At 41.9% G+C, this 20,774-nt stretch overlaps 3 protein-coding genes across 3 annotated transcripts; 1 reads left to right on the top strand and 2 right to left on the bottom strand.

Annotated features, from left to right (window-relative positions):
• Nucleotides 1–763: 763 nt before the first annotated feature.
• On the bottom strand, nucleotides 764–2,197 carry cd164l2 (CD164 sialomucin-like 2). Its single transcript, XM_056421088.1, has 5 exons — nucleotides 2,119–2,197; nucleotides 1,607–1,693; nucleotides 1,258–1,350; nucleotides 1,132–1,168; nucleotides 764–971 (listed from the first exon to the last, which is right to left on the bottom strand). The coding sequence occupies exons 1-5, from the start codon at nucleotides 2,195–2,197 to the stop codon at nucleotides 764–766; spliced, it is 504 nt and encodes a 167-aa protein (XP_056277063.1).
• Nucleotides 2,198–5,439: 3,242 nt separating this feature from the next.
• gpr3 (G protein-coupled receptor 3) lies at nucleotides 5,440–8,239 on the top strand. Its single transcript, XM_056420265.1, has 2 exons — nucleotides 5,440–5,515; nucleotides 6,708–8,239. The coding sequence occupies exon 2, from the start codon at nucleotides 6,734–6,736 to the stop codon at nucleotides 7,724–7,726; it is 993 nt and encodes a 330-aa protein (XP_056276240.1). The 5' UTR covers nucleotides 5,440–5,515; nucleotides 6,708–6,733; the 3' UTR covers nucleotides 7,727–8,239.
• A 515-nt stretch (nucleotides 8,240–8,754) lies between these two features.
• wasf2 (WASP family member 2) lies at nucleotides 8,755–19,395 on the bottom strand. Its single transcript, XM_056419243.1, has 9 exons — nucleotides 18,969–19,395; nucleotides 15,333–15,496; nucleotides 15,020–15,154; nucleotides 14,582–14,735; nucleotides 12,183–12,300; nucleotides 11,814–11,935; nucleotides 11,105–11,248; nucleotides 10,404–10,858; nucleotides 8,755–10,138 (listed from the first exon to the last, which is right to left on the bottom strand). Exons 2-9 carry the CDS (start codon nucleotides 15,463–15,465, stop codon nucleotides 9,981–9,983), a joined length of 1,419 nt encoding a protein of 472 aa, XP_056275218.1. The 5' UTR covers nucleotides 15,466–15,496; nucleotides 18,969–19,395; the 3' UTR covers nucleotides 8,755–9,980.
• Nucleotides 19,396–20,774: the final 1,379 nt, after the last annotated feature.

The raw sequence follows: 20,774 nt of genomic DNA, 5'->3' as shown, positions 1-20,774 counted from the left end.
TAACTTACTGCAAGTATATATATAAAAGATAAAATATACATACATATTAAATTGTTGTTATCAATAAAACACTAGCAAGTTATGCAGCTCCACATGAAACACAGACGTCCTCTGAGATGATGGACAAAGTCATTCAAAGTCTCATTTTGATCTATTTTAGGATTTTGTTTGTTGTTTGTAACAGGTAATGTTCCTATTGGTGTAAGTTTATGGTGGATTTAGTCACAAAGGTGATTTGCTAAGAAAATTAGAACCTTTTTATTTCTCATTTCTCTGATTGTATTATTACAGCCAAAATGTCCCTAGAATATTAATACTATACAAACACAGTGTAATATTCTGAGAAAAAAATGTCCTCTTAAAAACACACCCATTCCCCAGGGGTACACATGGGCTCCAAACAAATTAATGACGGCCTCGGGGGGAAAACACTCTTGTCGTCAGGACTCGATGCGTTACCGCTCCGCCGTCCTCAAAATTCACCTGTTTGCCGTTCATACATCTTGTCTTCATTGTGGCTGCTCTCTGTATGGAGATAGGCGTCATTTGGATTTGGACAGATGGGGTTTGGATCAGAATCTAAATACAATGTGAGGGACGTTCACGCTGTACATTGGATGCTGTTGATCACTCCTGCCACCAGAGGGTGCTGTTGCACCAACAGACCGTCACTTGACTCAGTGACTTATTGCATTTACATGCACATACTTAAAGTAATACAGTCACGCTAAGTCCCTGTTCTCTCACACCTACGTGGACAAACTCACATGGGGTCGTAGGTGCTCTGCTCTTTGGATTTGAGGAAGCGCATAGCAAAGAAGCCGCCGGCCTGCACACACAGCACGAGTATGATGCCTCCGATGAAACTGGACATGTCAAACTTGGCCTGGGAGAACTCTGGGAACGATTTTGTGTTATTTCCATCACCTGGAGGGATAGAAAAGGAAGAGGATGATGGCTTTACAGTGAAACTACATGAAAGCAGTGTGTGGTGCTGGGAAAAGACGAACATGTTGGCTTTTTTTCTTATTTGGTGGAATTGAAGTTGATTTTACTGAGCGCACATAGGAATAATTAATGTCTGACGCAAGAGAGAGGGATGGGGGTGGGAGTGGATGATGGTGTCGATACAATTTACCTGAGTCACCTTCTCCCTCAGTCTCTACAACTGGGAAATAAAAAAGATGAAAAGAAAAGAGAATTACTGAGGTTGCAGATAAAGAAGTTGGGGTAATTCTGGAGTGTATTGTTTGCTACCTGAGCACAATTCAGACGTTCTGGTCCAGCTACAATTCATGCCGTTGTCTGCCGAGCTGCCATCATCAGTCACACACATGCCTGTGTCATTACCTTAACGAGAGAGAACCAGCATTTGTTTAGTATGTGTGTGTGAGTGTGTGTGTCTGTATGTCTGTGTGTGTATGTGTGTGTGTGTGTGCTTGTATAATTTGTGCGTTCCTGACATACTAAATAATTCAGACATCTTGTACAAACCACGGATGCTTATGTTACAGCAGCTTGATGATTGAATTTCCATCAGAGGTCAGGTGTGTGCGTCCCTGTGTGTGTGTGTGTGTGTGCGTGCATGTGCGCGCGCGTGCATCACCATTTGGACAAAGCCTCCAGACACAGCCTGTCAGGTTGAGCATGGAGTCGCCAACACACAGGTCACATGACTCGGCTAGAGAACAATCTGTAGAAAGGAGAAAACTGGCAATCAAATGGAAGTGTCACTCAAACCAGTTAAGTGGCCGATGCACAATTATCTTCCCACAGACACATTTTAACAGCTTTATTATTGTAAGACGTCCCACCAGTTTGGACAATGTTACAATCGGCAAATGCTAAAAGTAATGCCACAGAAAAGATAGCAGATTCTCCTTCATCTCTCACATGTGTACTTATTGTGAGAAATACTGGAGAATAAGCCATCGTCCCAGATGTTATCAGGGAAAGACGCTTAAAGGAGATCAAATGGTGGCAGCAAGCCAGTCAAGGAAAGGAGACGTCAGAAGCCAAGTATAGGTAGACACAACAACAGGTTTCTGACAAGACCAAATACACTGAGATGGTCACGTAGTAACAGAATAAATGTAAGACATGTGTATGGACCCATACCTGACTGTGAGCACACAGAGGGAACCACTGCTAGAAGCAGCAGTGTGGAGAAGATGACCTTTATCACCAACTGTTGCATCCTGACAGCCACAGATCACCAACACCTGCAACCGAAGATGTCTGGTGCTTGGAGAGGAATTATTATCAACAACAAAAATGTCGATAAAAATATCTTCTGTAAGTTCTCAAAAAGCTATCCAATTGTTGCAAATATAGATATGGCTCCTGGCTGGGACACGGAGAGAAAGACAGGAGACACAGAGATCTGTGTAACATGAGCATGACCCAAACCTGGTCTCCTGGCAACCAATTGGCCCAGCTCAACCCTCCTGAAATACACACCTGTTTGGAGGGAGTGACACCTGTTTATTTCGGCTGGCACAAACACCCCCCCCCCCCCACACACACACACACAGACACTTGCATTCACTTATGTCCTTACAAACAGATAAACAATTGTGCAATAAATGGGAACAATAAATGCACACAGAAACAAATAATTTGCTATCAATTACCTTGCGTGTATCTTTACCCTAATTTTGTATTTTCATTTCACACTACTCACATTCTCAGACAGAATGTTCTCAGATAGTAGGTCCAAACCTGGGGGTCTAGGACTCGTCAAGTGGCCCCTAGATAAAGCTGAGGGCCACAAGATCCATTAAGAGATACAGGGAGACAGAAAACAAGACAGTCCTGGTGGTCGTTAGGGGATCAAAGTTCAAATCAGGTTCACCCTCTGAGCACCACGAATGTGTCAACCACAGATTTGAGAGCACCACCTACCATGACTAAAGTATGGAGTATCTTTCGAAAAAAACTAAAAACAATACAAGATACGTTCACCTATCCAGGCCATATATCCTTCAAATATAACAAGAGAGGAGGACAATCCCTCTAATTATCACATGGAAGGCAATAATATGTGAGCAAGTGTCAGTAATTTCATTTTAACAGCTCAAACTATTTTAAAAATAGGCATTTGCTGAAATGTTTCCTTGTTAAGAGAGAATATCAGCACTAAAAGGGCTTTACTTTGATCAGGGATGTGTCTGATGTAGGAGCCAATGATTTGTGTCTTACTCCAGTGTGAATGCTCTGAAAACACAGACACACACACACACACACGCATGCGACTACGTACAGCAGACAGCCTGCGTCAGTAACCAGCATCACCTCAAATGTGTTATTGGCGCGTGATGAAGTGCTGCTCTAGCAATAATTGACTTGACAAACAACTCAGACAAGATATTCAATAATTACTATTATACTTGTGCCTATGAGCACAAATGTGACAAGAGATCAATCAGACAAGATCACAACCAAGTGGATCACAAATCAACACAACTAAGACATTATCTAAATACATAGCATTTGGACGCAAGACGGAAGGTCTAAAAACTATTATTGATACTGATGTATGATCAATTGTAAAATAGTGACGTGGAAATAAGACGACTAAAGGGTGACTCCGTCTGCCAGCTCGATGGCTCCTAGCATTACCCCTGTACAGATGTGCAAATGCACCAGCACAAAAAAGTTTACAAGCCCTCTGAACTGAAAGTGTTGCTTTATGATGCTCCTGCACTGAGTCACAGCCCGGCCGCCTGCAGCCCTCAAAAGAATCACGACTCAGTTTGCAGCTTTAAGCAATGAATTCCGCAATCACCACCTCCTCCACTCACACCGACGTAGCTCATGCCCTCCCACATCTCCTACGCTCTCACACATTTCTGGATACACGTGCAGCTCCACGGGGTGGCTGTTTTGTGTGTCGTTATGCTATAAAAAAAAAGGAAGGGATTTTCCGCATTTCTGTTGAGCACGATCTCCTCCTCCACGGATGCTCCCACTGCTGGCAAAAGAAAAACGGCACACAAGCGTCATAATTGTAAATAATGCTGCAATAAAAAGCCAATAGTGGAACATTTATATGTAAGTATTAGGATGAATACACATGTAACTGAATAAAAGACATTAATGCAAGGGGGAATCCACCACAATGATTTTTATGCATGAAAATGGCAAATAATAAAATAAATAATATTCCATACAATAATCCCTATGGTTATAAATAGTTATATGACTTACATATAAAATGTGTTATGATATAATTTAATTTACCATGAAAAATTGCATGCAGGAAAGGTTAAAAAAAAACAGCTGTAATTTAGAGTTACTCGACATTTTGAAGGTGACAAGTGTTGCACATCAGTTCCTTTAAATGACGTAGGCGGGTTGTGTTGGCAGGAAGTGGGTCCTTATATGGCTGGAGAAGGACGACATTCCCCGAGCATTGATATGCACGACCACGCAGACACTCAGAGCATCCTGCACCACCCTCGCTCACTATCAAACCGGGGAAGCCTTGAATCCCCTGCTGCTGTTAAGATACTGTAGATAAGCACGGTGGCCTGTGTTAGGATGCTCAAATATAAAGATGAATAAATACTATGAACAATAATAATTACATTACATTATTTAAGGGTTATTATTTCATTATTATGTGATTATTATAATAATAGTAATAATAATAATATATATTAGAAATAAATATATGTTTTGTTTTTTAATTAAGCGTTTATTCAAGTCTTTGCTCAGTTTTGAAGCTGCCTCTGTACACACATAGGAATTGTACTAACACAAATAATCATAAGAATAATAATGTTAATAAGGATGCAACGGGGGTCCTTGTCGGTTCAATTAGGTGGCTATAGTTTCCCCTTGAAGTGTCAACTACAGATTATTGTTGCTCTGCAAGACATCTCCACATGACTCATCCTGATGCGTTTCAGCACCGTGGACAGCGCCGGCCCGGAGCTCTGCAGCTCCACGCCTCGGAGCCCTGCCCACCTCAAACAATATCGTCTCATTCAACCAGGCCCCTGGGTCTTATTGAGAACACCTGTGTGTGTGTGTGCTGGAGGAGAAAGGATCTATCGATGGTCATTATTTACAAGAAATGAGAGCAAGAGTGAACCGCAATGGGCGGGGCCACAGAGTTGCCGCATTTTTCTGAATGAAATTACTCCTTTTACACCCCCCTCCCTTTACTCCCTGCATCCTCAATGTCGGTAGCTCATTGGTCGAACTTTCCAGTCAATGACGTCAGACAGGCTCTCTTGTGGATGAGTCCGCGCGCAAGAGCACCCATTCTGCCTCCCATCAGCACTTCGGAGAGATTGAAGAAAAGGAGAAGCAACAGACGCCAAGAGTGAGAATTAGGCGCAACTTTGATAAAGACAGGAGCACGGCGCGGGGACTCTCATCTTTATTCACACTGCTACCGAGCATCACTGAGCGTCACCCCATCCCCATCTCCTGGCTTGGATCGTGTGAGAGGAGAGAGCACATCTGTTTAACTCTTGCAAGGGAATCAGACAATCGCGTTAATAAGGTAAGACGAGTGATCTATTTTGTGCATGTGTCCGTGCGATGTGTGTGTATGTGTGCGTGTGCCGGGGACATCCTCTGTGGCGCTGTATTATACAACAGGGTCTTCCGCTCCGGGCAGTGGGATATACCTCTGATAGTGCATTCAATCCTGTTTATCCTTTTTAAGCCTCCCCCCCCCCCCCCCCAACAAAAGATCGTCTTCAAATATCCTTAATGTTTTACACGCATGGTGTGGAATTTCCTTTCGGAAGGTGCAGTTCAGTTTGACATGTGCTAAAGAACAAGCAGATATACCAGAGAGCGGCATCTTCACCTTCTAACGGGCGAATTCTTTAAATAGCCCAATGAACCGCACGAGCGCGCGCGCGCTCTCTCTCTCTCTCTCTCTAAGCATACAAGTAGAATCTGTCTGCACGCGCACACATGATGTTCCACGAGAGAGAGACACTACACCGGTGTACTTGAACATAATGTTTGGACATTAACACGAGGGAAACTCCACGATTCAGACAGATAATGTGAACCAGCCACATCATGATATTCAAGATGGAGATGCTCCTGAAACGTGTGCAGGAGAAACATCAAAGGGTGAACGCCAGTAATTGCAATAATTCACAGTGACGTGCTAAAAAAATTAAAATAAATCAATGACAGCTTAATTATGCATCCATGTTTTGGTAACTCTGTCTATCAATTGGAATTGAGGCTTCATATTGATTGACTATGACTTGCGTGACTTCTCAGGAACCAGCAAGTTATATTATATACATTTGAGATCATTACCAAAAAAAACAGAAAAAGAAAATCCAGCCTTGAATGGTGATCCTGATCGCTATGTTGTATTTGTTTGTGTTATTTGAATGCATATTTTGTATTCCAGTGTAAAGGGTATTATTATCATCAATGTAGCTCAGGGATACAGATAAAATCATATGTAGCTTATGTGTATAACTGAATACATTTGTGTATAATTGTGTATAATACTGCAAAAACAATACAAGACAAAATAAATATATAGGAGCAAGTGAGACGTTTTCAATATAGGCAACCACTTAATGCACTCAGTGTCTATTATTATCCTCCAGCAGCTCCACAGAATGAAAACACAGCTTCAAGGCTGTTTGATGTAAGATAAGGATGCTAATGACACATCAGAGCTAATGTCAACATCTCTCCTTTTTCCTCTCCCTAAGGTTGTTTGTGTGACTGCTAAAAAGCCATGACCCTGAACACCTCTGACTTAGGCTGGGATGAGTCCTCAGGTGCAGACCTCTTCTCCCCTCTGGACCAACTGGACAGCTCGTCTCCATATGAAGTCCCGCCGCTCACAGTGTGGGGCGTGGCTCTGTGTGTATCAGGAACTATAATCGCCACTGAAAATGCAGTCGTTGTCACCACCATCCTGGCCACCCCATCTCTTCGTGCGCCTGTTTTCCTGCTGCTCGCCAGCCTCGGATTGGCCGATTTCCTTGCAGGTGTTGCTTTGATCTTGCACTTTCTCTTCCTGTTCTGCGTAGAGCCCAGTGATTGGTCAGAATTGCTGACATCAGGACTGCTGGTGACATCCCTGACAGCCTCGCTCTGTAGCCTGATGGGTGTTGCTTTGGACAGATACTTGTCACTAAGCCACGCCCTCACCTATGGCTCAAGCCAATCTCGCTACAGAGCCACTGTCCTCCTGCTGCTGGTCTGGTTGGGCGCATGTATCATCGGGGCGGGACCTGCAATGGGATGGCACTGTCTGGGAGAGCCAAACTCCTGTTCTGTAGCGCGACCGCTGACCCGGACGTACCTATCGTTGCTGTGTGGTGGCTTCCTGGTGGTTGTCATGGTAACCCTGCAATTGTATGCTGGGATCTGTCAAGTGGTAAGGCGGCATGCCCACGCCATCGCTACCCAGAGGCACTTCCTTCCTGCCAACCACTCATATGCAAGCAAACACAGCAGCGGAAGGGGCTTCTCGCGGCTGATCCTGATCCTCACTGTGTTTGTCGGCTGCTGGATGCCTTTCTCCCTCTGGGGGTTGCTAGGAGACGCATCCAGCCCTCCTCTGTACACCTATGCCACCTTGGTGCCAGCGGCGGGCAGCTCACTGCTGAACCCGATACTCTACAGTCTAAGAAACAAAGATATTCGAAAGGTGCTGCTCCAGGCCTGCTGCCCGCACAGATGCACACAAAACACACACATACACTACCCTGTCGATGTGTGACTGCCAAAACTCGCCAGACTCATACCACCACACAAGCTATGCCAGACATATCACTGTTTGAGTGCCAAGATCCGCACATGGCTGCATTGACTATCATCCAGATCCAGTACATGAAGTCTCTCTCTCACACACACATACACACTCCCACACAAGCAAGAAGCACTTCTCCGGGAGATGGAGTCCCTCTGCAAATCAGAATGTTCTGCACTATCCTGGCTGGTAGCCATTTTGGGACTAAACGTACTGTTTTTTGTGTACTTTGTGCCTCATCCTCAGTCAATTGTAGCTCCACTGGCTTCCCAGACTGAAACAATCAAAAGGGACACTCTGTATAATCCCACTCATGGAAAGTGGATTTAATCACCAGTGGCACTTTGAGGAAGGGATGGATTTTAAATGGAGGCCTATCAGTGGAATGAAATGTGATCCAGTTATATTTCCTTGAATAACGGGAAACACAATGTTCTAGATGTTTGAGATTCTATTTTGCACATGCTGTTCAAGGCAGATTGGAGGTACTGATCATATGTTCATGTTGCACAGCCTTTTTGAAATGAATGAATATTTTATAATCGATGAATAATAAACATGCTTTTTTTCTCTACTGGGCGATGTCAGCACTCTTATCTTTACCGCTGCAGAGGCTTTTCGTATGTTTGTCTCTATCTCTCCCTCTTTAACTCGATTAGGCACACTGCTGCTCTCTATTCCTGTATCCTTAATTATTTGGTGACTTAAGCAACATTCAACATTATTACCGTCACGCTGCATCTCTATAAAGGATGAGGATAAAGTGATTATGTAAGAGGATTTTCTCTCCTACTCAATTTCTGAGCCTTAATCCAATTGATTCATTTCCTCACCAACAGTCGACACTGAGCTGTGAAAATGTGTCCACCACTCATATGAAGAAGATGAGTCATGGATAAAGCACAACGAGTCGGATGCCAAGGCTTGCATTTTTGGGAACTTTGTTATGCAACACATGACAGTATACGAATTATTCAATCTCACAGAAAAGACATCCATTGTCATTCACTCTATCTTTATTGAAATAACTATAATCATATGGAAATTTATGGCAAGAGAAGCTTTGGCAAAGCATGCTGCGTGATGTGTTTTAACACAGGCAGATTTAAAATAAAAAAGGCACTTAAAAATACGTGGTCCACATTAAACATCAGTCAGTTCCACATTTGATCCATCATCGCAGCTGATAATATTTTTGGAAGAAGCTGATCAGTGGCCAGTGTGGATAAGCAACATAAACGTGCACAAAATCTAAAATGCAGCATAAAAAAGGCACAAAGGCTGCCTGAGTCTACACGGAGCAGAGATTAAAGCATCAGAGCCTAGATGATCCCTATAACAAGTACAAAAAAAGGGAAATCTGCGGAAAGAAATGCATCACAGAGCTCAAACACAATACAACATGAATCATGTGTTCTACATATGTTCAGTACGGTGATCTCATCAAACACCCCAGGTGTCTGCAACGAGCACAATGCTTTGCCCATCACGCTGAATAGAAAATACATTAATTTGTTTCCAAACTACGACCATTTCATCCACAAGTGAATTGTTCCCATGACAACCACAGAAAGAAAAAAAGAACTCAAAAGTGAGGAGAGGAAAAGTGATTAAAAAAAATCCCTGATTTAAAAGAGATGTGAAAGAATTGCATAATTATCTTTAGATATGATTCAATATGTTACATAAACTTTACATGTACTTTATCATATAATCTATAAGTGAGAATGTTTTGACGTCTTCCTACTGAGCACACACAGATACTGTGCTCCCTCTATTATCCTTTGCCATAATATACTAAAGCAGATGAAATCAGACATTGAAAGGCCCCCGGTTCTAAGAGACACTAAGATGAAGACAGAGTTGATCTGTTTACACACAGACTCAGCAGTGTGTCACGTCATTTAACACGCACATCAAGAACAGCACTCATTCATGAAAGCAGATGGAGACACAACCAGGCACACTCACACTCCCTCTTTGGACTTTTGCACTGATCGGAATAATGTTGGATAAATACAAATAATTGGTTCAAGGAATGTGATTAGTAACGGGTCACTTGCACATACAATGTGTGCATAACACACACACACACACACACACACAGAACAAGGACCTCTGCTGTACTGATACTTAAGAATGTGATTTGAATGGAAATACAAGGATGTTGTTTCGGCAGAAGAAAGAAACAGAGGCGGCTGTGAAGCTGAAAAAGGAATGACTATTACTCGGACCACTGTTCATCGTCGAACTCCGAGGAGTCATCCTCGCTGTCGCTGCACTCCACAGCAATGCGACGGGACAGGATGGCCGCCACGTCATTGCCAAAGTGATCCCTCTTCTCCTGCTCCCGCTGTGCCTCCGTTTTACGTAGGTTGCAACCTAAAAGGTGTTGTTGAGAACAGTTACAGGGAGTGTGTTCGCGCCTCACAACAACAATTGTAATCTTCATGCATGTATGCCACTTTCAGGACAGATTAGCTCACAGTAAAAGCACATTTTAAGGTATATTTCATATCTAAGCAGTGGTGGAAGATGTAATTAGTTACCTTATAGTTAGGCAAACGTATAAAATATGTTGTTACAAGTAACGCTACTGCATTGAGAATTGTATTATAAATCCATTCTGTTTCCTGTGGTGTCTCACCTTGTCGGATGGCCTGCAGCAGGTCAGTGCGAGCATCATCAGCGGGTTCAGGCTCAGGTTTTGGAGCAGCACCGGCGGGAGGACGGGGAGCAGAGTGGTCAAAAGATGAGGGAGGTGGGCCAGGGGGAGGTGGAGGAGGAGGAGGTGGAGGACCACCACCACCTGCAGGCATTGGTGGTGGTGGAGGAGGCGGAACAGTGGACATAGAAGGTGGAGGGGGGGGAGCAGGTGCAGAGGGATAGGCTGAGGAAGAGAACGGAGGAGGGGAAGGAGCGGTGTCGAAGCCAGGGGGAGGTGGGGGAGCCCCATAGCCAGAGGGTGGAGGAGGGGGAGGAGGTGCAGGGGGAGGGGCGAGGTTGGGGCGAGAGTTGGAAGGGGCAGAGGCCATGGGGGGAGCAGGAGGTGGGTGGTTTGGACTCTTCGGGGTTGGAATTCCATATCCTCCGTCATTGTACCTGGAGGTGAGTTAAAGACTGAGTTGAAGTCAAATGCCAAACTGGACCCGTCATCAACCTTCAATCAACCGTCAATGTCTTTGCAGCTGCAACCTCAGCAGCTCGTTAAGGAGGAGGCTGAAAGTGAACAGTAGCTTTTCAATCCATTTAGATTTTGTTGAACCCTAGTATTTGTGTAACTGTACATTCAGCACATGTTGGCAGGGGAGACAGAATAAGTGGGCTTGTATTCAAGATGCTACTTACGCCATGTCTGGAGGTGGAGGAGGCAGGAAGTCATCAGTGCCAGGCGGAGAGAGAGGGGAGCCGGGTTCATAGGCGTAGGAGCCGGTACTCATCTCGAAGCCATCTCCCGATCCAATACTTCCATTTAGGCCCTCAGAAGAATTCCTTCAAACAGATTTAAGACATGTCATCTTGATTCTCTGAAACATGGTCATGGAAAGGACTGTGCTAAAAATAGCATTTACAGAATTTAACAGCAGTTGTGGGTCTTTGTGGAGTATATAGCAAACACAAACAGTGACACTGAAACGTGAAGTGATTAGTTCACACAGCTATTTAAATAGCACAACGTATAGTAAGACTTGTCTTTAAAACAGATTGTTGTTGATGTGCTGTGTTTTTTATTAATTTGATAAGAATGTACTGAGAAATTAAAAAAACACGTCGAAAAAACATTTTGGCCTGCTATTTGTTGACTGCAATTTGCCATTGACAGCCAACTTTACACCCCAACCCCCTGAGAACATTTTCAGACAGGACATACCAACCATATCACTGTGTACAGATTGGATGATAAGACAGGAGAGTGGAATTTACCATGAAAGCGCCCATTCTGTACTTTAACTGTGTCAACTAGAGAGAATAACTGCATTCATCAAGTACTCAGTCTTTACTTGTTGCTGGACAGTATAGACTTCCCTTCTTCACTTCACAGACTCTCACAACTTACATCAAATCATTCTTTGGCACCACAAACTCCTCCCCCATCTTTCGGCGTTCCCATTCATCCTTCCTGGTCTTGATCTTCCGCGGATTGAGTGTCCGTTGGTTAAGATGGTCTTTCTTCTCCTTCTACTCAGAAAGGAAAGAGTGAAAAAGAGTCACAGAAGGTTGGATACAAATGCTTTTAATTGATGTGACCACTGATGTCTCGTTCCAACCAAATGTCATGTTACTTGTTTTGTGTGTATAATAAGTAGGCATAAAAACAAAATCACGTTTGGAAACTTTCAGCTATACCAGCCACAGGAGAACACGACAATGAGCTAGAGACAAAAACGAGATTCACGTTCGACATGAAGATGTTTGAGCGTCTCACCCGGTGCTTGCGTCTCTCCTTCATGATGTCCTTGGTGTCCTGCAGCATCGTCTCCTTCCACAGTTCAAAGAAGTAGGAGGGATCAGTGTAAAACTTCAGGGCCTCCTTCCCATCATCCCTGTAAACAAGTTTTACAAACATAGTTACATTTGGGTCTCAGATACACTTTAGGTTATTTTGTGAAAATATATAAATAACATACAGTGTTTGTTAACAGATCTTTAGCATCCGTATGCATCACTAGAAGTCATACTCACACTTCCTCTTTTAAACCAAACAAAAAAAACAGGTCAAAGTTGGGAAAGAAATCCTCACCACATTCAGAGCAGCCACACAGAGAGTCTTTGTAACAACATTGTACAAGCGTACACACTCGCTCTGCTTATCATTGATGGTGCTGCTCTGGTTACTGGTTATATAGACTCCATCCGCAGCCCCCTTCTGTTCTGGTTGCCAACTAATCGTTCTGCTGTCATGCCTAATGCATAATTAATATTCAAGATCTTAAGGTGTGTCAGCTGACTTGTTACAAATGTGTTAGTTTTTTCCTCAGAATTTCTTCAGTACTGCTTTGCTTTAGTATATTTAGTAGTATACTTACAACAATAAAAGGATATTTATATATTATATATATATACACTCAAAAACAAAAGTTTCCCAGTTTGGGGAGTGTCTTTATGAAAAAATGAAAAATTTTTTTTTTTTTTTTCATAAAATAATATCAAGACATTGACAAGACATGAACAAGAAATTAATATTTATAGTTATTTAATTTATAATTTTGTTCTTCAAACTTCAAAAAAGAAGAAGGTGTGTTGTAGCTTATATCACCAACTGTTTTGCTTTTTCTTAACATAATTGCACAGGTTTTCTCTTAATTATAGTCTTCTTCTAAGGCGATTAGCAAACACAACACAATTAAACATTAGAACACTGATAGAGAGATGAAATGGGCCTATATACTATATATATATTTATTCCATTAGAAACACAACACTCCACCTAGAATTCATTTATTTCACACAAATGTATGTGTGTATTTTTTTTTTATGCTATTCTTAAAAAAAAAACAGTGCTTTTGAAAAAAAAAAAAGACATTTCTGACCCCAAACTTTTGAACGGTAGTGTATATTATATTAGGGGTTGTCAAAAAAAAAAAAATTAATTAATTAATTGCAATTTTGAAAATTCATATTAATCGATTTTTTTTTTTTTTTTAAAAGACTAAATAAATTAAATGAATGAGTTCCCTTCCAGACAGCGTGTATTTTTAGACACTTGTTTAATTATTCTTTTTTTAAACAAAACTTTCACACACTGTGTTTTCAAAAGAGGCCTACATATAAAAGTGCCAGCGAGGTATTTATATAAGTGGAAAAAATAGACCCCCATTGGTCATTGGCATTAACATTGAACAGCAGCAGAAGAACCCTAACATGTAACTGACTGACATTCAATATATGTGTTTCGATTTCGATTTTCTCGATTTTTAAAAAATTTTTTATTCTTTTTTTAACAGGACACCCAACACATCACCCATTCCCCCACCATTCTATCATCAGCATATCAGCATGTGTCTCTCTGTCTCTTCGTTAACTCCGTCTCTCTCCCTCGCTACTCTCCGCGCAGAACGCCATGCCCGCTTCCGCGCCGCGCGAGCAACAAAAAAAAAAAAAAAAGTCACCGCACGCATCGCCGCACCGCCTTCTCCTCTCTGTGAATCTGCAGCAGACGGGAGGAAGGAGGCGAGGGGGGGGCTGCGGACTGCTGACTGCAACAACAACAACGGTGCACACCACCGAAACAAACAGTTATGCGCATGCGTTTGCGTTAAAAAAGCTTTGTTAATCGCATTAAATTAACGATAGATTAACGCGTTAACGCTGACAACCCTAATATATATATATATATATATAGATGCATTTGTGTCTAACTGAATTGTGAATTGTTTGATGGTTGATTACAAAAGTTGCCATTGAAACAAATCCAAAACTTCCAGAACACCAAATTTGGTCCAAATAAATGTCTCTTTCACATGTTGACACACTAATATACAAAAATAAAGAGAACTGCATCAGCATGATGAATCTCAAGGATCATGCAAAAGAGGATTACATGCCTCCCATGAAACAGGATAGACTTATCAGCAAATGTTGCATGTTTATGATATCTAGTATCATAAACAATGTCATTCAAATTGTTCCAGCTCAGACTAGAAAATGAACACCAGAAAAAAAAAAAAAAAAAATAGCCCACCTTCTTTTTGAGACCCACGCCTTTATGCATATTCATCAGAGAGAGGTGAATTTAAATAATGTCGTGACAAAATATATATATGTTATGTTCCAATGAATAAAAATGAGCCATGGAGGTGTATCTGTGAGTTTGCTGAGCCCTACCGGTATTGGCTGAGGATGTTGAGTGGTGGGGGCGGATTGCAGGTTATGTAGGTGTCCTGTACAGGCATTGGCAGAGACGGCCTGGTGAACAGCTGCTGGTCCTGGGTCAGACTGCTGCGGAAGGCCTTACGGGTAGTGATGGCCTGCAGAGAGACTGAGAGAAACAGACAGATGAAATGTTATTGAATATTCATTGTGTCAAGGTAAGAGGTTGTTTTAATATGGACGCTGTGTGAGTCAGAATGTTATATTTAGCCGTACTCAAAATAATGAACTAGTACACTAACATCAGTAGCAATAATAGCATGTGGTAGTTTTTCCTGATCCGCTGTGAGGTCCTGAGACAGGAATGTCGTATGTGTACAGATTGTAAAGCCCACTGAGGAAAATCATAATTTGTGATATTGGGCTTTAAAAAATAAACTGAATTGAACTTACCCTCCTCTTCTTTGGGGTCCAGCTGGGTGACTTTAACCTGCAGACGATCCACTCGATCTCCCAGTGTGTTAACTCTCAGCGCAAATGCTTGAGCCTGGACAAACAGCTCCCCGAACACATCCTCTGCATATTTGCCTACACATTATTCCTCGATTTTAGTATTTGTCTCACGCAAAAGCAATAAATGCATGTTCAGAAATCCATTAAAATATAACCTTTCATAAGTACATGCAGGTCATGCACATTTGCCAGGTGTTATTAACCATTCACATCCTATTGCACGACACCTAAACACAAAACAGCCAACACTCACTGAGGCTGCCAAGCTGACGGATGATGTTGGCCAGGCTGATATTGGTGACACATTCCAGTTCACTGTGGATGTTGGACGGGATGGTCTGGCGACACACAAACCGCGGCTCTATATTCCTCGTAACCAGAGGCATGGTGGGATGTTGCGGGTAGAGGGTCCCAACCCTGATGAGGAAGAGGAGGTGAGTCATTTGAGGCAAAGACATACAACATAAAGGGATCAAAAGAGAGCACTGAAATGTAATTATATCTATTACATACAGCTGTGATACTTATATAATAGATGTATCACTTTAAATAGTCTCAGAAATGTAAACCACACGTTAATCATATCATAAACAGATTACCTGATGCTAAAATAAGTGGTCCTTACATCACTAAATGAGTCACATGCTCATGTTATCAAGATACACATGTATAAATGACCCCTGAGCCAGACAGAGCGAAAGCAGAAGCAGACCTAAAGCCATGTCACCCATAAACCTGCACCCTGTATCCACCCAGTTTATGCAAGATCAGAATATGTATACATACTAACTTACTTCCGAAAACAAACTACCAAATTCTGTAGATGCGTGAACTTTCATTTTGACCATGCAAACAGTACCACAAAAAAGAGTGAGCTGTTCTCATGAATGCTCCATATAAAGTTATTTCAATGCACAATGAGTTCTTTAGATTGAAGTCGGTCTCCGTCAGGGAGCCATGATGTCCTCTTTTCCCCGTGGAGTAATGATTTCTGGACAATTATGCTTATAGACAAGTAAATATTTCAAATCAAAGAAATCAGTGTGTGTTTGTGTGTGTGACAAAGTAAACTCCCCACATAAAGAAGTAACTTGTATGTTCAGATGAAAACTCCCATAGATATGCAGTGACTGCAGACTCCACCTGCTACCAAGGCAGTGGAGGGAGGCAGAATGGAGCTAAATGTAAATATACCACGCAGTGCTTCCTATTCTCCAACTTAATTGCCTAAATACACGTTTTTAATGTGAAAGTTGGTGTTTCAAAGAACGCTGAGGTCATGCTACACATGTCATTAATGGGTGGATTAAAGGCTGCACTTTTCTTTAGGTTGACATGCACATTTGTATGCGTAGTTTAAACCCGAGCGTAACGGAACTCTTTTCATAAGAAGTGGACCGGTGTGCGGGATTAACTGGTTTTTGGATTAACTGGTTTTGGTAGCGTGCATGAGGCAGATGTGCCGTAGGCGTGGCCTCGAGTTGCCTCTCAGGACCCGTCTCGACTAACTAGGAAATGCACATTTCCATCGCTTAGCCTCTCTGTCACGTTCTTTTTATGTAACGCTAATGTTTTAAAGACTAAACACGGATGACTTTGCTGTAAAATGTGATACCTGTTCGGGAGGCTGTAGTTGAGACGCCGAGGACACGGAGCGAGGACAAAGTAGGTGACTCTGCTGATGCCTGTTCAATATACTACTAACTTCAATAAATACTTGACAAAATGCTCTTGTTGTCAGTCTGATATTTATGTTATACGTCGTTATCTGACGTCAAGTCGATGTAAGACCAGTTTACTCTTCATACAGTGTGTAATGAAGCATGTAGCCCGTTGTTTACACCCAGCTCGCCCACCGCTGTCAGCTGGGAAACTGTGATCGACTCCGATTAAATTGTGATACAACAACAACACTGTGTGCTGTCTCACGTCTCTTATGTTTTATATTCGAGACTACGGATCAACATATATCCTCGTAACTCTACCCTGTGCAGCACTCACTGGTCCAGATCAAACATGACTGTTACCTGTTGTTTTGTTACGATAAGGACACACATTGAATGACTACACACAGGACTGAGCGTGTCTTTAGAAACATGACGGGGGAGCGGCTTGCTCCAGCCTTCATTTAGGATTTCGACGGCATTAACGAAACGTTTTCCACCTTCATGACGATCATATCACTTGTTGACTGGCGATAAAAAAATTTAAAAAATGGATAAAGATTAACACCAAGAATCGAACCTGCGATCATCTGCGACCACAGGGCCTCCTAAGTGGCATCCCAACTACCATTGAGCTATCGAGGAATATGGGTTAATTACAGTCAGTTTAAGTTTTAGATTAATAGATAAATCACTAATCGTGATAATCAACTGCGTTTCCTATTGTCGCATCAACTTTAATGCACAAAGCGGCTGTTGCCTATGCAATCACGTATTTGAGTTAGGTGGGTCTATGATGTAAGAAGAAAAGGCAGTCGGTGTTAGAATATATTATATAAATATGAATGTCTTCCAGTTACTATATTACTTACCTAATTTGCTCAGTCAGTTTTTGTTATTGTAAAGTACATTGTAATGTAAATCGGGTAAGCGGGTGAAATACCCTATAGCTCAATGGTAGTTCACAAGCAATGAACAGAACAGCAGGTGCACAAGACGGCTGTTCGATTCTTTGAGAAATCCGTGTTTTTATTATTTTTTATTGTCGTTTTAGATTTTTTTTTATCGCCAGTCAACAAGTGATTTGTTCGTCATGAAGGTGGAAAACGTTTCGTTAATGCCGTCGAAATCCTAAATGAACGCTGGAGCAAGCTGCTCCCCCGTCATGTGTCAAAAGACACGCTCACTCCTGTGTGTAGTTATGTGTGTCCTTATCGTAACAAAACAACAGGTAACAGTCATGTTTGATCTGGACCAGTGCGTGCTGCACAGAGTAGAGTAGAGTTACGAGGATATATGTTGATCCGTAGTCTCGAATATAAAACATAAGAGACGTGAGACAGCACACAGTGTTGTTGTTGTATCACAACTTAATCTGAGTCGATCACAGTTTCCCAGCTGACAGCGGTGGGCGAGCTGGGTGTAAACAACGGGCTACATGCGTCATTACACACTGTATGAAGAGTAAACTGGTCTCACATCGACTTGACGTCAGATAACGACGTATAACATAAATATCAGACTGACAACAAGAGCATTTTGGCAAGTATTTATTGAAGTTAGTAGTATAATGAACAGGCATCAGCAGTCACCTACTTTGTCCTCGCTCCGTGTCCTCGGCGTCTCAACTACAGCCTCCCGAATAGGTATCACATTTTACAGCAAAATCATCCGTGTTTAGTCTTTAAAACATTAGCGTTACATAAAAAGAACGTGACAGAGAGGCTAAGCGATGGAAATGTGCATTTCCTAGTTAGTCGAGACGGGTCCTGAGAGGCAACTCGAGGCCACTCCTACGGCACATCTGCCTCGTGCACGCGTACCAAAACCAGTTAATCCAAAAACCAGTTAATCCCGCACACCGGGTGCATTGGTCTCCAGTTGTCTCAGCGTCGCTCTGTGAGGTTATCGTCTCATGTTGGGCAGTAACGTAGTCACCCGCTCTCTGTCATATAGACACACTGACTGATACACGTTTCACGAACTAACTAGCCGTCTTGGATACACTCTAAACGTGTTTCCAAGATATGCAATGATAAGAAAGCGAATCAGTCGGAAGCGACACGGTTACACATTAGCTAACCGGGCTACAGTGACATGGATCTCGGCCTTGTCAAACCAGGAAGTAACTTGTCGGCGCCTTCTATCTCGAAGAAGCTGACATCTCGAGTCTATTTACAGCTTTAACATCATAAAAAACACACCGACTAAACACGATTACTTACCGTAAATGGCAACTGGTGGATCTCTCCTAGGTATACAGTGTGGTTGTTATCCTGTGTCCAGATTTCCACATGAAATACTCGGCGGTACAGTACACAGACGAGCCCGACAGATTTCTAAAGTCCCGGGATTGTGAACTTCTGATTGGTCGAGCGACTGAATTACTCACAGCCGATTGGCCACGGCGCCTGTCTCCTGGTTTAGCTGAAAACAGGATGTGGAAATGTCAACATAAATAGCGCAACTCCACCCTGAGTAGTGGCAAACATTTGTCCCGTCGTTTGCGTAAAGGAGGGTGGAGATGCACATTCCTACTCCAGCGAGTTGGAACGCGTCCGAGGAATGACGGGCATTGGGCTTAGAGCTCCCTGTTGAGAAAAGCACTTATGCAGATATATGACCGTCCTGTGAGCCTTGCCTGGTTAGAGTTAAGTGCATCCTTCACCTCAGCCCATGCGAACTGGAAGTACACTGCGATGGGTTTATGGGGAGAGGTAAATGAGTCTCCAGTAAAGAGGACATAATGTATCCAAGCATAGGAACGTGTGGTACATTATGAAACACACGTGTAATGCTGATAGCAGTTATAGCCGTTTTGCTGCGCACTGCCTACATATTAGACTTACAGGACTGTCTCAGAAAAAAGAATGTGAATATTATAAAGTTTTTTTTTTTTTGTAATAAAAAAAAAAAACAAAAATCATTCGCATTCTGACAAATCAACAAAAATGAAAAAATAGCCTTTTTTTTTTTATATTGCTGATTTGATTATACAGCTTAGAAAACTCTAAAATCCTATCTCATACAATTTTAATATTTCCTCAGACCTGTTTTGAAGTTAATTAGACATTCAAGTGATTTTTTTAATACCCTACTAGTATACTTTTTTCATGATATTTTAAACTGCCAATCAATCAATCAGCAATAAGAAAAAATAAATTGCAATATTTTTCATTTGATTTGAAATGAAAAAAGATGACATTTTTTTTTTTTTAATTGCATTACAGAAAATAAAGAACTTCATCACAATATTCTAATTTTCTGAGACAGTCCTGTATATATGATGGAATAAAGAGTAACGCCATTTAACAGACACTCCTTTTATTATGCTTTATCAATTAAGTGGAAATATGTTGAAAATAAAACGCAAACTCTATAATCGAACTGGATACACACATACCTATACATTTAAGATCAGGTTAGGTATCACATAAATTAAATTCATATACAGCCCCTTCTTATCTTTGTTTTCTTCTTCTATAAGGCAGAGAAACTAAATAAAAACATATATATATATAAAGTAAATAATTGGAAGTGTATACTTCCATGTATCAAAGGATGGTTTGACTGGTTTGCAAGTACACGGCCAATCTAGAGAGGACATTAGATACCTTGTGTGGAATGAGATAAATTACTATAGCTGTGATTGGAATTTGATGATTTGCTATAACTTCACACTACTTATTAAAGAATATCTTCTATAGATAATTGTTTGGTGATTTACTATATTATTAAAGGATATCTCTGAGTAGATTGTTTGATAATATACTGTATTATTAAAGAATGTCTTTGGATATTTAAGAGGAAAGAAACTCTTTGTGTGAGGTTTGATTGTGTATTGGCCACAGACACACAGATGCTTGTGTCTCTTAGGAAGTTGACACCTGGCTTGGAGAGAAGTGGGTAGCAGACCGAGAGGCATCCTAGGACCCCTGCGATGCCATTCAGAGCAGGGGACAGAATGGAGCAGAGGAGGATGGAGTGATGACTTCAAGTGTCAAGGGGCGTGGACACGCTTGCAACACCGA

The sequence above is a fragment of the Pseudoliparis swirei genome, chromosome 1, assembly GCF_029220125.1.
Source record: "Pseudoliparis swirei isolate HS2019 ecotype Mariana Trench chromosome 1, NWPU_hadal_v1, whole genome shotgun sequence".
NCBI classification, from domain to species: domain Eukaryota; kingdom Metazoa; phylum Chordata; class Actinopteri; order Perciformes; family Liparidae; genus Pseudoliparis; species Pseudoliparis swirei.
Note: the sequence above shows the minus strand (reverse complement) of the source record. Positions and strands in the feature narration are given on the sequence as shown.

Bases quoted from the DNA above. Each gene is read 5' to 3' on its own strand.
- wasf2 (XM_056419243.1), bottom strand. From the start codon at position 15,465: ATGCCTCTGGTTACGAGGAATATAGAGCCGCGGTTTGTGTGTCGCCAG. The intron at 14,736-15,019 runs GTAAGTTCAATT...TGTTTCTCTCAG, and splicing joins GGACCCCAAAGAAGAGGAGG to TCTCTCTGCAGGCCATCACT. The intron at 10,139-10,403 runs GTGAGACACCAC...AACACCTTTTAG, and splicing joins GCTGCAGGCCATCCGACAAG to GTTGCAACCTACGTAAAACG.
- cd164l2 (XM_056421088.1), bottom strand. From the start codon at position 2,197: ATGCAACAGTTGGTGATAAAGGTCATCTTCTCCACACTGCTGCTTCTA. The intron at 1,694-2,118 runs GTATGGGTCCAT...TCCTTTCTACAG, and splicing joins CTCTGTGTGCTCACAGTCAG to ATTGTTCTCTAGCCGAGTCA. The intron at 1,351-1,606 runs GTGATGCACGCG...TCTCTCGTTAAG, and splicing joins CTGGAGGCTTTGTCCAAATG to GTAATGACACAGGCATGTGT.
- gpr3 (XM_056420265.1), top strand. From the start codon at position 6,734: ATGACCCTGAACACCTCTGACTTAGGCTGGGATGAGTCCTCAGGTGCA.